This window comes from Chamaea fasciata, unplaced genomic scaffold (assembly GCF_029207755.1).
Source record: "Chamaea fasciata isolate MVZ Bird 193981 ecotype frontalis unplaced genomic scaffold, bChaFas1.0.hap1 SCAF_16, whole genome shotgun sequence".
Classification (NCBI taxonomy): Eukaryota; Metazoa; Chordata; class Aves; order Passeriformes; family Sylviidae; genus Chamaea; species Chamaea fasciata.
Genome location: NW_027094101.1, coordinates 8,658,091 through 8,674,506, shown reverse-complemented (window position 1 = coordinate 8,674,506; position 16,416 = coordinate 8,658,091). Strand labels below are relative to the sequence as shown.

Here is a 16,416-nt window from a genome sequence, read left to right as displayed (position 1 = left end):
ACTCCTACTGCCCACCCCAGTCCCTGACCCAGAATAACCATCCTTTGTTCACCTCTCGTCCTGCCCTGTTGAACCGCTTGAAATCGGACAGTACAAGGAGTTTATTTCCCACCTGCATCATTACCTGGGGCAAAGGGAAAGATTTGCACCAATTTCTGGTTTATACAGCACAAAGATCTGTAAACAGCTGAATCATTTGTAGGATCCCACGTCACTTGCAGAAGAGGCCTGGGGATCCAATTGGTTCCTTCTACTGTCTTGATTTATTTATGCAGTATCCACTTTTCGAGGGATAAACACAAGTCTCATGGATCTTATTCATAAAGAGGACACTTGCTATCTGTCTTTAAAGCAGCCTTTTCTGGTAGTGCTTAGCTTCATGGTCTGGAATAAACATGGGGAAGTTGTAGGATCATATGTAGTTGAATTGAGTAGTGTAAGGATCATATTTTATGCAAGGAAGGGAATGGGAGAACTGCTGCCCAGATCGACATCTTCAACCCCATTGGCATTAGGAACCAGACTCCAAAAGGTACAATAGTGTTTCTGGCTTTTTTAATTCCTGTGTCTGGTGGTGCCAGTGCCTTGATAAAATCAGGTTTCTGAAGATCACTGAACCTGTGCACATTCTGACCTTGTTTGAAGTTGTCCTTCATCAATGTGCTTGCAGAGAGAAGTTCAAAGCCTGCTTTAGGTGCCGAAGCCAGAGGAAGAGAAAAATAGCCTCAGCAATGCCTTAAAGCCAAGTTCTAAGACCATTTTTTTGGACAATGTAATCCATCATTTTAAGTGTTTGAGACTAGTACCAATAATGTGAGCTAACTGTAGAAAATCCTCCTGAGACAGTCCTGGCTGCAGCCGAGTTCAGAGAGGTGCAGGGAGAATTCCCTTTGCTCTGGGGTGAGCTGGCAGTGCAGCATGTGGAGCTGGGCACCAGGAAGCCCATGGAGCAGGAATGTCTCACTCCAGGGAGAGTCCTGAATGTCCCAGACTAAGCTGCCCTGTGCTTAAAAAGGAGAAACATCCCAGCAAGTTTAAAGTTCAGAAAATCCAGAGTGTGCAGGATCTACTCTGTGAAACACTTGCATTTATTCTTCTGGATTTAGGGCTAATCCAGATTATTTCTCAGGACCCCTTGGAAATTTGGCAGAAGTTTGCATGGCTGGTGCACACACGGTGATGGGACAGGTGTTGTATCTGCCTGCCGAAAAGCAGCTCCATGCCTGCTCACACATGTGGATAAACCCACTGTGGGTACCTGTCCCTGGGAGCCAGAGTGTCATTTTGGTGCTGTCAGACACCCACAGCTCACAAGGTGAGAGTGAAAAGCTGCAAAACGAGCAGCAGTATCAGCTTTGCCTCTGATACTGTTGACTGTGGCTCGCAGAGGATCTTGCTGTTTGGTGGCTCTGTTGCAGCCAGGGATGTGCTGTGCCACTGTTAGATGTTCATCCATAATGAATAATCCAGTGATTGAGTTAGTTCCTCTTCTTTGCCTTTCCACTGTTTACAAGAGCGGGGAAGCATGAAATCAGCACCCCTGCTGTTCACACCACTCACACCACTGCTTTATTAAAAAAGCAAACAGCATATTCCTTCATTGGCTTGTGGTTATTCAGTCTGGAAAAAGGATACTGCAGCATTCATGGAGGCATATGGATTTGGGGAGGGAGGGGGGCCTGGCTGTCCAACCAGTCACTGCTCTTACAAACCTGTCACCTTGTTTGTATGCTAAATACAAGAGAGAAATACCTAAAATAAAACTAAACTAATCATTAACTCCGTTTCTCTCTTAACTGGCTGTAGTTCTTAACAGTATTTATTAATATGACCTGTAGCATTTACAATGCCAGTGGTAGCTAGAATCCCAGGTGTGACCTTGATGTGCCCACTCTGTGGGGTACTTTTTGTACTTTGATGAGGAGAAAAGGGGTGAGCTGACACTGCTGTTCCCTGTGCCTGTACAACACTGAGACCACTCGAAAGGAATTCTCCACCCGCCACAGTGGTTCTCATATCCCTCACGATCTGACATTTTTCTGTACAAACTATGATACATTTCAGCTTTGGGTGAGTCCTTCCCACTCCATTTCTCTGCATCCTAGTTCACCACACACCTTTGCAGTCTCTGGCTCTCCTCTCCCAGTGAATTTAGCGGTGTTGTTCTTGTTTCTAGTTAACTTGTTGCTCAGTTCTGCCATCAAGCTGATGCCAGAACCATGCAGACAGACACAAGCCACACTTTTATCCATCCCAGCTCTACCTGCAAAACTAAAGTAGACAAAAGTATATTTCTGGCTTTTATATGACTGAGGGATGGGAGGTGAGCTGTTCCAGTGACAGATCTGTCTGCAGTGTGAGGTCAGGGTTTTGCCATGCAGGTGTCACAAACGGGTCCGTAGAAGCAGCAGTTTGGCACAGACTTTACCACAGAGCCATGTTTTAGTGCAGGTAGTCTCAGTCCCCTTCTCATGAGATTGGACAGCTACTGAGATTTGCATTAATATATTCCTTTCTTAGAATAATCTGTCGACCCACTCACATACCAAATGGGTTATTTGTTATGAAAGTGAGAAGTAGGTGTTGCTTAAGCCACCATGTCACAGGACATTAATTGGGACAGTGGCAGGGGAAGGATGAAACTGAACCAGAATTCACAGGAAGTGGTATGAACACCACCCAGCATTCTATCTTGACCACCAGCAGCATGGCTGGCTAGAGGGGAGAGCCCCCTTTGTAGGGAAGATAGGTGAGTAAAAAGTAAATGAAACTTCTGTTAATTAGTAACTGAGTGGGATGCCGCTATGTGCCTTCAAGAGAGAGATAGGATCTGAGATGTGGAAATGACTTGGGTAACGTGAGACTGTGAAATAACATCATCTTCCTGGAGACTGAAGTGCTTGAATTGTGGATAAGCCCCAAAACAGACACGTGAAGATCTCATTTCTTCTGTGTGGTGGGACCCCTCTCCCTGTTGAAGGCAAGCAGGTGCTTTCCCTTATTGAAGACCACGGGGGTCTCCTTACCCAGCTGTGGTGTTTCCCAGAGCACTGTGCAAGGACAACCCAATCCCCCGTGTCAGTGAGGGCTGGCACTGTCTGGACATGCCTGTCAGATCCAGATGGGCTGGCTGTTGTACGGGCACAACAGGCTCTGCTGGGGAACACGCTGCACCCCAGCTCCTGCCTGCCCCGGCCCTGCAATGCGTAAACACAGTTACGAGTAACCAAGGAGTTAATTTAATCCTCACACGTAAAGTCAAGCGTGTTCTAATATTGAGGCCAAGCAACTATTTCAAGATCACAACAGCTTTAAATAGATGGTAAGGCTGTAGTAGTAAGCTGGAGTAGCCTGCTAGTGTGCTCCTAGTGCTGCTGTAGGGATGACAGACCTTTACTACCGCTAACCAAAGAGGGGGAGTGAGTAGCAACTAACCAAGAACTGGTGTCAGCTTTGTTAAACATCTAGAAATAAGTGGAATTAACTAAGCTAGTACAAGGCAGTAGTCTAGCAACAATTAGCATAAACCTTGTTAAACATTTTAAGAACATTAATGAGCTCACCTAGAGACCTGAATTGTCATTTCATACCTGCTTCTTTTCCAGTGGGATCATTTTTAATAGAAATAAAATGTGATAATAATAACCTTAAACTGTCTTTTTAAGGGTAGAATATTGGATTTTATGACTTCTGAGGAAATATATTGGCAATACTCTTTGGCTTTTGATTGCTAGTGAGAACATCAACACAATCTTACTTAGATAAGTAGAAACCTGAATTCCAGGTTCCTGTGGGTTTTGTGGGATTGAACACTCACTTTCGTTCTCCCAGCCCTCCTTTTCCATTTCGCTTTCAGGACTGTTGAGATGATCCCATTTGTAGGATTTTCCAAAGACTAAATAAAAAAAGGAATTTAAACCATCAGCCCAACTTCTTTAATTAAAGCCAGTTACTTAAAGTACCCAAAAACATTTTGTGACTTAATTTTCATTTACTTTAAGTAAAGACTTTAAAAAAAGTTACAATATCTTAATACAAACAGCTCTTGCAGCCCACGCTGACTATCTGGGGAGCTCTCTAGAGACTTTGCCTAGACCATGGAAGTTTGCATAATCAAAATATCAACAAGACAGTGTCCCATTCCAGAGTTTTTTCCCATGTAGTCTGTGGCTGCCACTGCTGCTTGTTCCCAGAAACTGTTGTCTTTTTTTTAATGTGTAAACTAGTTAATTTATTTTTACATTGACTCTGTTGGAATTTAGGGATTAGTTATAACTAAATTCCCCTGCAGATTTTTCAGTTTAGGGCTTCTGAAAGGGGAAGACTTGCCAAGTACCCAAATGACTGGCAAAAACTGAGCTTCTCTGTATGGTCAGTTTAAAATGAAATGGAAACGGTACAATGTTATCATTAAAATAATTTAAAACTTCCAGTTGCTCTTTGAGAGTTTCCTCCCTCTTTATTCTTGAACAAATTAAACCTGACACATGTAACCCATGGTTTATGAGGAAATGGGGCTCAGAGTCTGAGGAAAGTAAACTGGAAGTTTGTGCATGGAAGGAGCAATAGATACGAACCCTCAGCACTTCGGTGGGTGTGCTGGGAGACAGGGGAAGCTTTTTAAAAGGTCAGTGCTGAATAGCAAACGGCTGACACACTCAGATGTTTATCTTGCAGCTTTGTCTGCTTCTCTGCAAGAAGTGCTCTTGCACTTCTGAAGGCTTTGTTTGTTATAAGTAGCTCTACTGAAAGTAGAATTCCTTTTTTTTAATCTTTTTTCTTTTTTTTTCTTTTTTTAATTCTTACGAAATACCACAGCACAAACTCTTGTGCTGCTGAGCTGTTCTTTGAGGACTTCTGCAAATTCAAGAGTCCTGTGATTCTCAGGAACTCAGTACTTGATCAGTCATCTGTCATGTTTTCAGGATAATCAAGATTTGAGCTGCTGTTCATTCTAATACAGGGACACAGTACTGCCACACTTTTTAGAACAGCTGCTCTTATATTCATAAAATCATAAAATCCTGGAATGGTTTGATTTGGAAAAAAAGCTCATCTCATTCCAACCCCCTGCCGTGGGCAGGGACACCTTCCACTATCCCAGGTTGCTCCAAGCCTCATCCAACCTGTCGTGGAACATCTCCAGGGATGGGACAGACACAGCTTCTCTGGAAACCTCCCCACCCTCATAGGGAATAATCTCTTTTAATATCTAATCTAAATCCACCCTCTTTCAGCTTGAAGCCATTTCCCCTTGTCCTGTCACTCCAGGTCCTTATCCAAAATCCCTCTCCGGCTCTCCTGGAGCCCCCGGTGTTCCTGTAAATTTTATTCAAAGAAAAGGAAAAATAAACCAGCTGTTTTCCTCCTCCCTTCCATGCACATGTTCCTTCCCTTAGAGAAACATAAGCACCTTTCTGAGCTGAAAACCAACCAACAGCTCAGAGGCTGCACCTTCCACAGTGTTACCTGCTGCATGCAGGTTAAGCAACACAGGAGAGAGGCAGCAGTGCAATTTCTGCAGTAGGTTTTAGGTTGCTGTAGGCTGAGTAAACTCATTACTTTATATCTCTGAAGCCAATATTTTATAAAGCTGTTAAACCAAGGAGACAGTTTTACAAGATGCAACTTGTCCTTAGGAAGGAATGTGTTGGAAGGTGCTTAGAGCTCTTCCTTTGTGTGTGGTCGTCTGGGGCTGCTCACAGCAGCTTCAGCTCACGCTCTGTGTGTGTGATTCAGGAAATCAGAAAGGGGCAGTTACCCTAAATCCAGCCCATTCCAGAGGAAACTGCAGGAATTTATTTTCAGTTTGGGATCTTTATGAATTCGCTGGAAACAAAATGACACCTTGTACCTCTAACCCTGGCAACTGTCACTTTTATCCAGCAACCTGTCAAGTTAGAGCCCAGCCACCTTCCTGGTGCTGCTCTGTTAGGGAGATGCTTTGGATTGAGTTCTGGATTTCCAGTTCTTTGACACAACTAACTCAGTTTAGCACACCTCACCTTAAGCAAGGACTTAACTGGCCTCCTCAGTACAAAGGGCCAGTTGATTCTGTGAAAAAATTCCTGAGGAGCTTTGCTAAACAGCCTCAGCCTCTGATCCAGCATCTGTCCATCTTCCTCTGCTAGAAGTGCCTAAGAAAGCTACATGTCCCAGGAAATGCATCTGCAGAGCCTCTCCCAGCTCTTATTGAATTACAGAGTCATTAAGGTTGGAAAAGACCTCCAAGTCCAACCATTAACCCATCACTGCCAAGGCTGCAACTAAGCCATGTCCCGAAGCACCACATCCACAGGGATTTTTATCACTTCCAGGGTAGGCAATTCCTGTGAGAGATTTCAGGCAGAGCTGTGGAGAACCTCGGACACCTTTTCTGCCTTGGAGAGTCCCTCTAACAGTGCCAGGTCTCCTCCCTGCCAGACCCACTGCTTGGCTGCTGTGCCCTGGCCTGGAACTCGCATGTCTGACATTGTTTTTCCAACTATTTTTCAGGTTGTCCTTACCAGACCTATTGTGGTGTTTTCCTGTTTACCTCGGCAGGCCTCTGTTGTATTTAAGCAGTGTAGTTATGTGAGGAAATTCTACACCTAATACTCAGTAATTTCCCTTTGCTGACCCAGTTACCCTTAGCACTGTATGAAATCGCTGCCCTTCAGCTGCCTCTGTGCTGCCTGTTGCAATCACACCGGTAACGTGACCAGTTCCACTGCAGGGGCAGAGGCAAACTTTTCATGCCTGGGTGTTAAACCATCCCTGGAGCCTGACCTGTTCTGGAGAGCACTGCCGCAGCTCTGGGGCTGTGCTCTTCTCCTCTGCCCCATCATCCTCCTCCCTCACCTTTGAGACTCTGCACTTTGCACTGGTACACGTTGGGTTCTGCTGCCGAGGGTCACCTTTGGCAGAGGAGGGGGAACTGGGAGCTGGGACAGTTTTGCTTTAAACCCTTGTGCCAAGGCTTGCCAGGGCTGGGTGGTGTGATGGGAGGAGGATCTGGGAGGAAGCATGACTCTACCCTGGGCTCTGACTTCTCCACCTGCAGGGAAAACCAAATTGTTTTCATAGGAGTGTTGCCTGAAGACTTTGAGCCCCTCTTTTTCCTAACCCTTCACTGTGGCTAATACCCATTAAAAAAAAAAAAAAAAACAAACAAAAGGTGTAAATTTAACATTTCAAAACCTAACTGATATCCAGTATTCTACCCTTAAAAGCATTTCACGATCAAGATTAGAATCATCAATCCATCTTGATGGTTTTAATATGTGGTCGAGAAGTTACTCATCTTACACTGGCATCCAGTCACGTCATTCCCCATAATCTTTCTCTTGTTTTTTTTAGCCTTGTTGTTCATAATTTCCTTTCCAAGTTGTTTCTTTATTTGAAATGCCATTTATATTTTGTTGCCTTCTTTTTTTTTTCCAGCACATCTTACATCTTTGTTTTTGTTTTGTTTTTAATCTTATTTCTGGCGTTTTCCATCGCTCTGTGGCCATGATTGTGGATGTGTTTTGGTTTTTGCCTGCCTTGCTGTTCTCTCGCTGCACTCCCTAGATCCCTGTTGCACAGTCCTCTGTCATGGATGACATTGAGGAGTGGCTCAGTACCGACTTGGTGAGACTCTTTATATTTTCATTTTTCACTTGCATGGGTAACTTTCAATGCATTGCTGAGTTCCTGGTACTTCTCATAGCGGGAAGCAGTGAAGCTTCCCAAGCAGAGAGTTTGGTTCCCTTTGAAGGGGATATCTAAGCAGAAGTCAGGGTTGTGTTCAGCAATTCAATCAAAACACTTTTTTCTGAGCTGTTTTATTTTCCCTTCTCCATGTGAAGATCACGGAATAGCATGTGTTCCAGAAAACATGAGATTCTGATCCTCAAATAGGAAAGCATTAAATATGGGCTGAATTTTTCTGCATCAGACTTTAAAGTTCATGTTCAAAGCTGCATTATTTAGACAGGATCTAAGTTCATGCTTATGTTGAGGCATGCTTTTAAGAGATGCTGGATCAGGGCTTAGATTCCTTTCAAATCAAGATGTCTTTGTTAAACTGGCAGGCAATCATGACATGTTTCATAATAGTAACAATAAAAATTTATAACAGTCTCTCTTCAATGTTTATAACTTTCTCCTAAATCATTATTGTCTGGTAATTATTAAACAAACAAACAGAAGGCAGAACTAAAAGTAGCTCTGCCTTCACCCTGGAGTTTGTTTTGCTGTCCCAACACACTTTTGGTTTAAGCAGGATACAACTAGTACACATTTACTCTGTTTTGGTTTTTTTCAGTGTAACCATATGACTCAAATCAACCAAGTGCATTTTGGGGGGCAGGTGGTGGGTTGTGTTCACACTGTTCTTTTAAGCGTGGTTTTAGTGAACTGAACTTGCAGTTACCATATCCCCAAGGATCATCTCCTTCCATTCTTCCAGCTTCAGGCAGAAAATTCTCAATTCCCTTGGGTCTCTCCCAGCCCCTCGCTGCTGCCTGCTCAGCTCCCAGCTGGGAGCTGTGGGATTCAGCAGGAAGCAGAGCTGCAGGCACGCTCTGGCACGTCAGCCCTGTGCTCTGGCACTGGAGGAGCTGGTTGTACTGGAGGGAAGAAAATTCTCCAGCTCTCCAGAGGTGCCTGAAGTGCCTAAACAGATTCTGGGTTCAGTGTTTGATTTTGGCAGACTTGACTGTCTCTCTCTGAAATGTCACTGGGTTCCAGCTGCAGGTAGGCTTGTCAGGCCTGGGTACAGGAGTCACTTTCAAATTTAATTACAAACTGGCCTCACTTTGTTAAAGAAATACAGTAAATGTAGCATGTCCACTCTGCTTAACCAATAAACTTTTGTCTTTGCTGTTTAAATTAATTTAGAGGGAGAGAAGATCTGGTGGAGGGATATGGAGATAGCTCTATGCATCTGTCGTCCCTAGCACAGACTTGCTCAAAAGGAACAAAGCAGAGAAGTGTCCTGGAAATGCCTGAGCAAGCCTGGGGATGTCCCTGGGTCCCCATCCCAGCCCTATGTGGGTGCAGCAGAGAGATCCCTGTGAAAATTTGGACTGGATTTTTGTTTTTCACTCTGAGTCCCCTCCTCATTGTTTTGTTAACAGCTCATTTCAATTCTCTACTTCCCAGCTGTGGAAGCTGCAGGCTAGGTTAGATAATTGTTATCTCCTTACCCTTTTTAGGGTACACTGGGACAAACAGCAGCTCTGCCTGTGAAGAGGCTGCTGTGTGAACCTTTGAAAACCTCAGTGCAGTAAGAAGCCAGGAGCTTCTCAGGCTCTAAGTAATGTGAGGCCAGTCAGTATGTTCCCACTCCTGGTAGAGAGGCTAAGTATAGACAAATACTTCACTTTCGCAAAGCCATTTCAACATGGGGTTTTCAACCAGTATTTTTACCCATGTTAAACATCCTGACAGATTGACAAGGATGCCTGTCCCTGGACTTTTAATATCATTATTTGAAATGCACATAACGCACAAACTGGTGGAAATGCAGTGACCCTGTGGCATTCCCAGCCTTTGATTCTGATGGACAAACACTAACTGCTGTCAGTATCCTTCATCCAGCTCACGCTGGTCTTGTCTTTGTACAGCATGGGCACAGGAAAGCTGCTATATTTTTGTATAAAACCTAAAACGAACTCTCACAGGAGGAATGTTGACCCCAAACAATTTTGCACGTGTCCTTTGTCAGCTAAATGTGCATTTTACTTGAAGACACAATGCAAACCACAGTCCTGACTTTTTTAAGGACTGTGTGACAGAAAAGATGCCATCTGGTGCAGTGTGTGTGTGACTCACACCGCTCAGATTTGGACCAGAATTGCTGTCTGAAGGGGAAACAGCACTGGACTGACATTCAGATCCAACAGGAAAAGCTTAGCTATCCACCAGCAATCTTCAGAAGCACCTCAGTGCTCGTCCTCCTGCTCTGCAGCACAGTGAAATGTCAGTCCCCACTGGCCTCCCGACATGGGAGCCGTGTGATTTCCCCAGGTCGCCCTGCTCTGATGGTTAATATGTGGAAACAAGTGGTGGAAACTGTCCAGTTGTATTAAAGGTGGAGGGGATGACAGGGAAGGGGAAGCACTGCCTCTGCTCACGTGCCTTTTTGTTCCCATTGCAGAAAGGCAACGAACTGGAAGAAGGAGTGACCAGTGAAGGTAAGCAGAGATGCCCGTGGCTATGAGCCATTCTCAGGTTAGTGCTCAGATGGCATTTGCTTTGATCCTTGCTGAGATGCTGCCTTCTCCCAGCCTGATGTTCCCCAGCAAATGCATCCATGCTCAGAAAGGTGGGAGGAGAGCATTTCACAGCAAAAGGTTCATATTTATGGTGTGGGGAGTCCTCCTGGCTGTAAATGCTTCCCTGCCATCTTCCTTGGCTGTGCTCTGTGTTTGTGCCAGCAGGAATGTGTCCCCAAGCTGCTCAGCCCTTTGGAATGATGTTTCCCTGGTTCTGTCACAGCCGGTGGCACAGTGCGGGTTTGATTCCAGCTGCTGCCTGAGCTCGGGTGTCTCCAAGGACGGCTGTACCCTTTCCCGAGGAAGTCAGGCTGTACCAGTATTTGTGCCTGCAAACACAGCCCGACAGGATGCCAGGCCCTGGAATTTCAGCCCCTGCCAACCTCTGTCCCTGGGGCCAAACCCACGGCCCCCATTCTTACTTGTCTTCCTTCTGTTTTTGCATTGCAGAGTTTGACAAATTTTTAGAAGAGCGAGCCAAAGCGGCGGAGATGGTTCCCAATCTGCCATCCCCTCCCCTGGAAGCCCCAACCCCTCCGACAAATCCTTCCGGCAGGAAAAAGCAGGAGCGCTCGGAGGACGCCCTCTTTGCACTGTGAAGGTGGCGCGGAGCCGCCCTCCCCGCCCCTGTGCTCCGCCGGCGAGTGTCGCCGCACGGCCACTTTGTCCTCCCACAGTCCTTGGCTAACAACGACTCCCGTCCTCCCCCCCATTCCATAGTTTGCTTCTCCTTCCCTCCCTCCCCAAATGATCCACCCCCACAAGCTGACTCTTTCTATTTAAATCCAACACTATTCCTGCCAGACCACGATTCTCCAGCACTCGCTTAATCCCCTCCTTCCTGTCCCAGCTGCACAAAACCAGCTCTTGATGCTGAAAACCCCTTCAGAATGCACGAGTACGTCACACTGGGCTGAAACAAAAGCCCAGGGGGGAGAGAGCAGCCTTGCCCTTCAATTTATGTAGGGATCATCCTCTTCTGTAGGCAGGTCCTGCCAAGTAGACGGCTCTGTCAATCAGCATGTAATTGACTGAGCTGGAATGTTCAGGGGGAGTGTGTCTTTATTTTTAGATAAAATGTTAATGTATTGGCTTTCGTGTTGGATTCGACAGCAAGGAACAACTGTTCCCCTTTCAACATGTGCTTCACAAGTTAAAATCCTTTACTCTCCCACTCACACATCTCCTGGTACCATATGGTGGTCGCTTTTCCCCATTTTCTGTGGTGTTTCATTTCTAAATCTCACAGGGTATTTTTTGCCTTGTGTTTTATCTGGGCTTGCTCTAATTTGAAGCAGTCTGTTGGCCATGTCCAGTAGCTCTGGCAGTTGATAAGAATGGAAAATGCTGGGCTAAATGGTTGCTGTAACGATGGCACAGGAAGCACCTTGCTCTTTGGGAGACCGTTCTCACACAGGAATTTTCCTGGCGTGTTTGCCTTTTAAAATAGCTTGGTTATTTTCTCCTTACCTTAAACTCCTTTGATGACTGTAGAGCTAGCTCTGCATTTGGTATAAACATCCATGCAGATGGATGGGACTTGCTCATGGATTGGGTGTGAACTGAGCTTCCTGGATTCCCTGCCATGCCTGGTAGGATAGACATGCCGGTTCTTGGGGGTAGGGATGAGGAAAAGAGGCAAACCTCAGAGCTTTGTGTGGAACACTGAGGGAGATGGTTACCATGGAGGGATTAGCCGTGCCAGCCTGTGCTGGAGGTGAAACTCCTCATTTCCTTCCAGTTTTAGGCCTGAGAAAGTGTTGAAACGATTGTGACTGTGCTATTTGTAATTTTTGGAATGTCCTTTGATCCCTCTGCCCTTCATTAACTCCCGGCTCCTACAGGGCTGCAGTCTCTGTGCAAACAAGCATATTCCCTTGCTTGCCAGAGGCATGGCCAGGATTCCTGCTCCTCTGGGGCTGCCAGAAGGGATTCCAGCATGTGTGCCTGCCTTGCTGGGCTGACAGGCAGAGCTGGAGCAGGCAGCTCCAGCCATCGCCGCATCCCCCAGCGTGTTCCTTGGGAGGAAGCCAGTGGCACAGGATAGCAGGATCAAAGAGAGAGCTGAGCAGTGCATGGCAGGAGAATCTCCCATCCTGACAGGGAGGCACTTTATCAGCTAAACACCCGTGCAGGCAGCAGACTCCAGCCCTTCTTCCTCAGGGTGTTCCTTGGCTTAGGCAACCTCCTTCTGACCTGACATGTCTGAGCTTCCCAGGATGCTGATGTGTGTCAAGCTCTCTTGAAAGTTGTTCTAGGCCAAGTGATAGAAGCTTTTATCTGAGCATAGCATTTTATCAGCCCATACCATACTCTCTGAGGACCAGCCCCTTTGGGACATTTTGACACACAAAGCCTGCTACCAAATGCCTGATTGCAGTGCTGATGGACTTTGGCAGCGGACACATTAATCTTTGAAGGGAAACTTTGGTGCAGGATTTCCAGGCTGTCCCAGGTCAAGTTTCACTCTGTGCTCTCCCTGCTCATCATCTCTTCTCTCCTACCCTGCCTGTAGCCTCTTCCAGGATCTCTCCATATGTAGCTGGGCCCAGGCAGGGCTGTCCTGCCGCCCCTCTGCGCTGACGTGACACCTCATCGCTGCTCTGTGTAGCACAGCTTACAAATGGACAGGGAAACCAGTTTAAGGATGGAGATAACTTGGGGATCAAGCTTTTCTCCCCACTTGCTGGCCCTCTCTCCAGTTGAAGCCCTTCTGTGTGGGTCTGCAGAGGCTTTCTCCCATTCCATCTTCTCCGTTGCTAATGGAACAGTCTGCTTTGGCTGCATTGCACACCCCTCACTGCTCAATACAAGGTGAGCCCAATGCTCAGGGATTGGCACTGCCAGCTTGCTGCAACACGTCAGATGTGGCCGCCAGCTCCCAGAAACCTGAGGAAACTTCTGTGGCAACGCTGATTTGATTTCGGACGGCGTCTGGTGATCGCCTGAGCAGTCTCGCCAGCACAGAATGAATTGCTGATATTCCTGTCATTGCAGAAAGCTCCGTGGGTGTTTTAAGTGTGTATTTTCTCTTCTAAATCCTTGAAACACATTGACCCTGTAAATGGCCACATCAGGTGATTCTAAGCACGTTAATCCAGCTTCCCTGCCAAGCCAGAGGAGATAATCGCATTGCTCAGGCATGGGGGCACTGTCAGATGGTGCAGAGTGGCACAGATGTCACTGTCACCAAGCCCCCGCAGCGTCCCACTGCTGCAGCTGTGCTGGCCCTTCATCCCCCACCCCTCAGCCAAGAGGTGCTGGGGGAATGTGCTTTTAATGCTTTTTTCTGTCACACTAAACCCATCCTGGGACCTCCAAGGTGTTGTTTTAGGGAGAATCTGGTCCCTTTCTGGAAGATTCTGCAGAGCTGTTGGTGATTGCTCTCTCCAGCTGGGAGGAAAAGAGGTGGAATGAGAAGGCTGGGACTGGGGGGAAAATACAGAGCATGTGTTGGCAGAGCTCAGGGGGCTCTTTTTGGTGTGTGCAGCCCCAGGCAACCTGTGGTCCCTGCTGACACTCCACATTATCCTCTGGAAAGCTGTGGCACTGCCTGCAGGGAGTGGCAGGTGCCACCAGCAAGAGTGGTGGCTTTGCTGGAAGTAGGGCAGCTCCCAGGAGATGCCTTCCTTGGGAGGAAATGTACTTTTAGAAAGACCTGGGATGGATCTGGAGCCCAAATCCACCACACTTGTCTCTCAGGGCTGGAAGGACCAAAGGGAACAGAGTGTGGCAGAAGAGATGATTTAGTGCAAACCTTCTTTAACAAATACAAGAGCTACGCTAGAGCCTCCCAAATGTCCTGTATCAGGATCTCTCATCTTCCCTGTCCTCTTGTGGTCTGCTGAAAACCGGAGCGGTGGGAACTGTTTGAGGGAAAGGGAAGGGGTTTTCCACTTCAGGAGACCAACTTCTCCATTTATCCTTCCTCCGCTTTCACTCTTAAGTGCTTCCTCTGTGCAAGTGGGCAGAGGACTCGAGTGGCTCCTACGCTTGCGAGAACAGGGATGGAGCTGCAGCCTGATCCACTTTCCATAAAAAATAACATCCCAGTGCTTTCTAGGCATATTAGGAATCACAGCTTGACACTCAATGACACTAAATTATTCTCGGGGTCCTTTGTAAGTTCTAATCGCGCCCTATTCTAGGTTAAAATATTTATTTTTGTCTATATATTTTCTTTCCAGTGTGTTTTTTAACCTCTTCTGTTAACTCTTCATGTGCTGAGATGTAAGGAATCAATGGTTTCTATTTAAATATATCCTTTGGGGTTTCGTTTTTTTTTTTAATTGTTCTGTGTAGATTTCAGCTGCATCTTCAGCAGATGTAATAGATAACAATGTGCTGTACAGACATTTAGGGTGTTTAGGGTGTAGGTAAGGCTCATAGGAGAACTGCTCATAAAAACGTAGCACGGTGTCTCTTAAAGGGAACAGCATAAATGCTGAGACTGGTCCATACTGGGACCCTCACGTAGCCTCCAACATACCTTTTCCCTTCTGATTAACACAGCCTCCATCTCTGGGATGTGCTGATCAAACCAGCTCTGTCATCCCCAGGGCTGGTCTTGCACCTCAAAGCTGAAGGATTTTTTTAGTGAGGATTTCTATTGTGTTTGACTTCATTCAGCATTTTTTGATGGGATACATTGACTGTTTCCACTTTGAAATGGAGGACTGGGAGCAGGCTGTGGTGGCGGGATGTTTCCCTCCAGTGGTGGAAGAACAGATCCAGGCCACTGTTTCAGGTCCAGGGCAGGGGTGATGGTCCCTCCATGCGGGAGCTCCCGGCCAGCACAGCCTGTCCCTGCTGCTCTATTCCCTGCTCTCCTGATGTCACCTACAGGGACAGGATGTGCAACCCAGGAGAGCAAACAAGATGGATTTCCAACACTCTGTTTCATCCGGGGAGTTGTTGAATCTCCTGTGGCTGCTGGGAGCCCTGGAGTGGGAACTGCTTGTGCTATCTTCATCCCCGTCCATCCCTGTCCAGCTCCGTCATTGTTTACCTCCTCAGGGCTGACCACAAGCCTTGTGGAGCCTCCCCTGGAAAAAAACAGCTCAGAACAGTTATTTTTATGGAAATAGTGAAGCAGTGAGTGGATTTAGAGCTGTGTTGGAGGTAACCCTTCTGCTGCTGTGGGCTCCCACCAGCCAAGGAGACGAGGTGCCCACACAGCACCTTCCACCCATCCATCCCAAACCGCAGCCTCGGGAGCAGGCTGTGCCTGCCTGCTCCAGCCCCAGGTTCCTCACATCTCCTCCTCACCTGGAGAGAGGTGAGGCTGTTGTATCACCAAGAGCCAGCTGGCCTTGAGCAGCACCGAGCTCTGGTGCTGATTCTCTTTAGCCCATGGCAAACCCACTACTCCAAAATTCCCACCCTGCTCCGTGTTTTTATGAGTACGAGCTCCTCATTCCCTACATGTTCCTATGAGCTGTTGTTAACCCTACAAACGTAACCTGTGTAATAGCTTCTCTGTATATTACAGCTGTAGGCTTTCCAGATAAAAGTGGATAATATTTATTTACTGAAGATACTGGATATTTTTTTTGTTTGGGAATGGGGTAGGGGGAGAAAGGGGGCATAACTGTTTAAAGAGATCGACTATGTAAAGAGAAACAAAATACACAAAAAGCAGAGAAACCCAACACTAAAACATTGCTGTATTCAAGTAGAAAGTGTTTCCGTTAAGGACGAGACAACTGTATTAATCTGCCATTGTTTAACTTGCTCCAGAAATCATCTCCTTGGTTCCTGCATGTGAGATATTCCAATAAATACACTATTAGTGTGAGCTGAGGGTGCTATTGTCTGTCTCTCAGCTGAGGACTCTCTTGGCTCCACTGCCTGGCCTGAGCACAGGGAATGAGTGGGCACAGGGGACATGTGCAGCCCTTGGGTACCCACCAGACATCAAAACTGGGAGTCCTTGGTCTCCTCCAGGAGACAGAACCTGGATATTCCCACTGGGAGAAGGCTTGTCACCAGCAGTTGCTCTTTTTGTCTTTGTATGGCTCATGCTGTCCTCAGGGCTGTGTTTCCAGTGGTGCTAAATTAGTGTCCCACTAAATTCTGGCACATCTTTTGAGGGTGGCATCAGGCAGATGCACAGGTAACAGCCTGGGTGCTTGGTGGGACACCTGCCCACGTGGCAGGGCTTAACTGATAGTCC

At 46.7% G+C, this 16,416-nt stretch overlaps 1 protein-coding gene across 4 annotated transcripts in view; it reads left to right on the top strand.

Annotated features, from left to right (window-relative positions):
* Positions 1-16,038, top strand: part of TOM1L2 (target of myb1 like 2 membrane trafficking protein) — a 56,700-nt gene extending 40,662 nt beyond the window's left edge. For 2 of the 4 annotated variants that reach the window (XM_066197660.1, XM_066197659.1), the window contains 3 exons: positions 7,552-7,611; positions 10,124-10,160; positions 10,692-16,038. In XM_066197660.1, the coding sequence (XP_066053757.1) occupies positions 7,552-7,611; positions 10,124-10,160; positions 10,692-10,840 (246 nt within the window). In that variant the 3' untranslated portion in view covers positions 10,841-16,038. The other 2 variants (XM_066197661.1, XM_066197662.1) reach the window with 2 other exon arrangements.
* Positions 16,039-16,416: the final 378 nt, after the last annotated feature.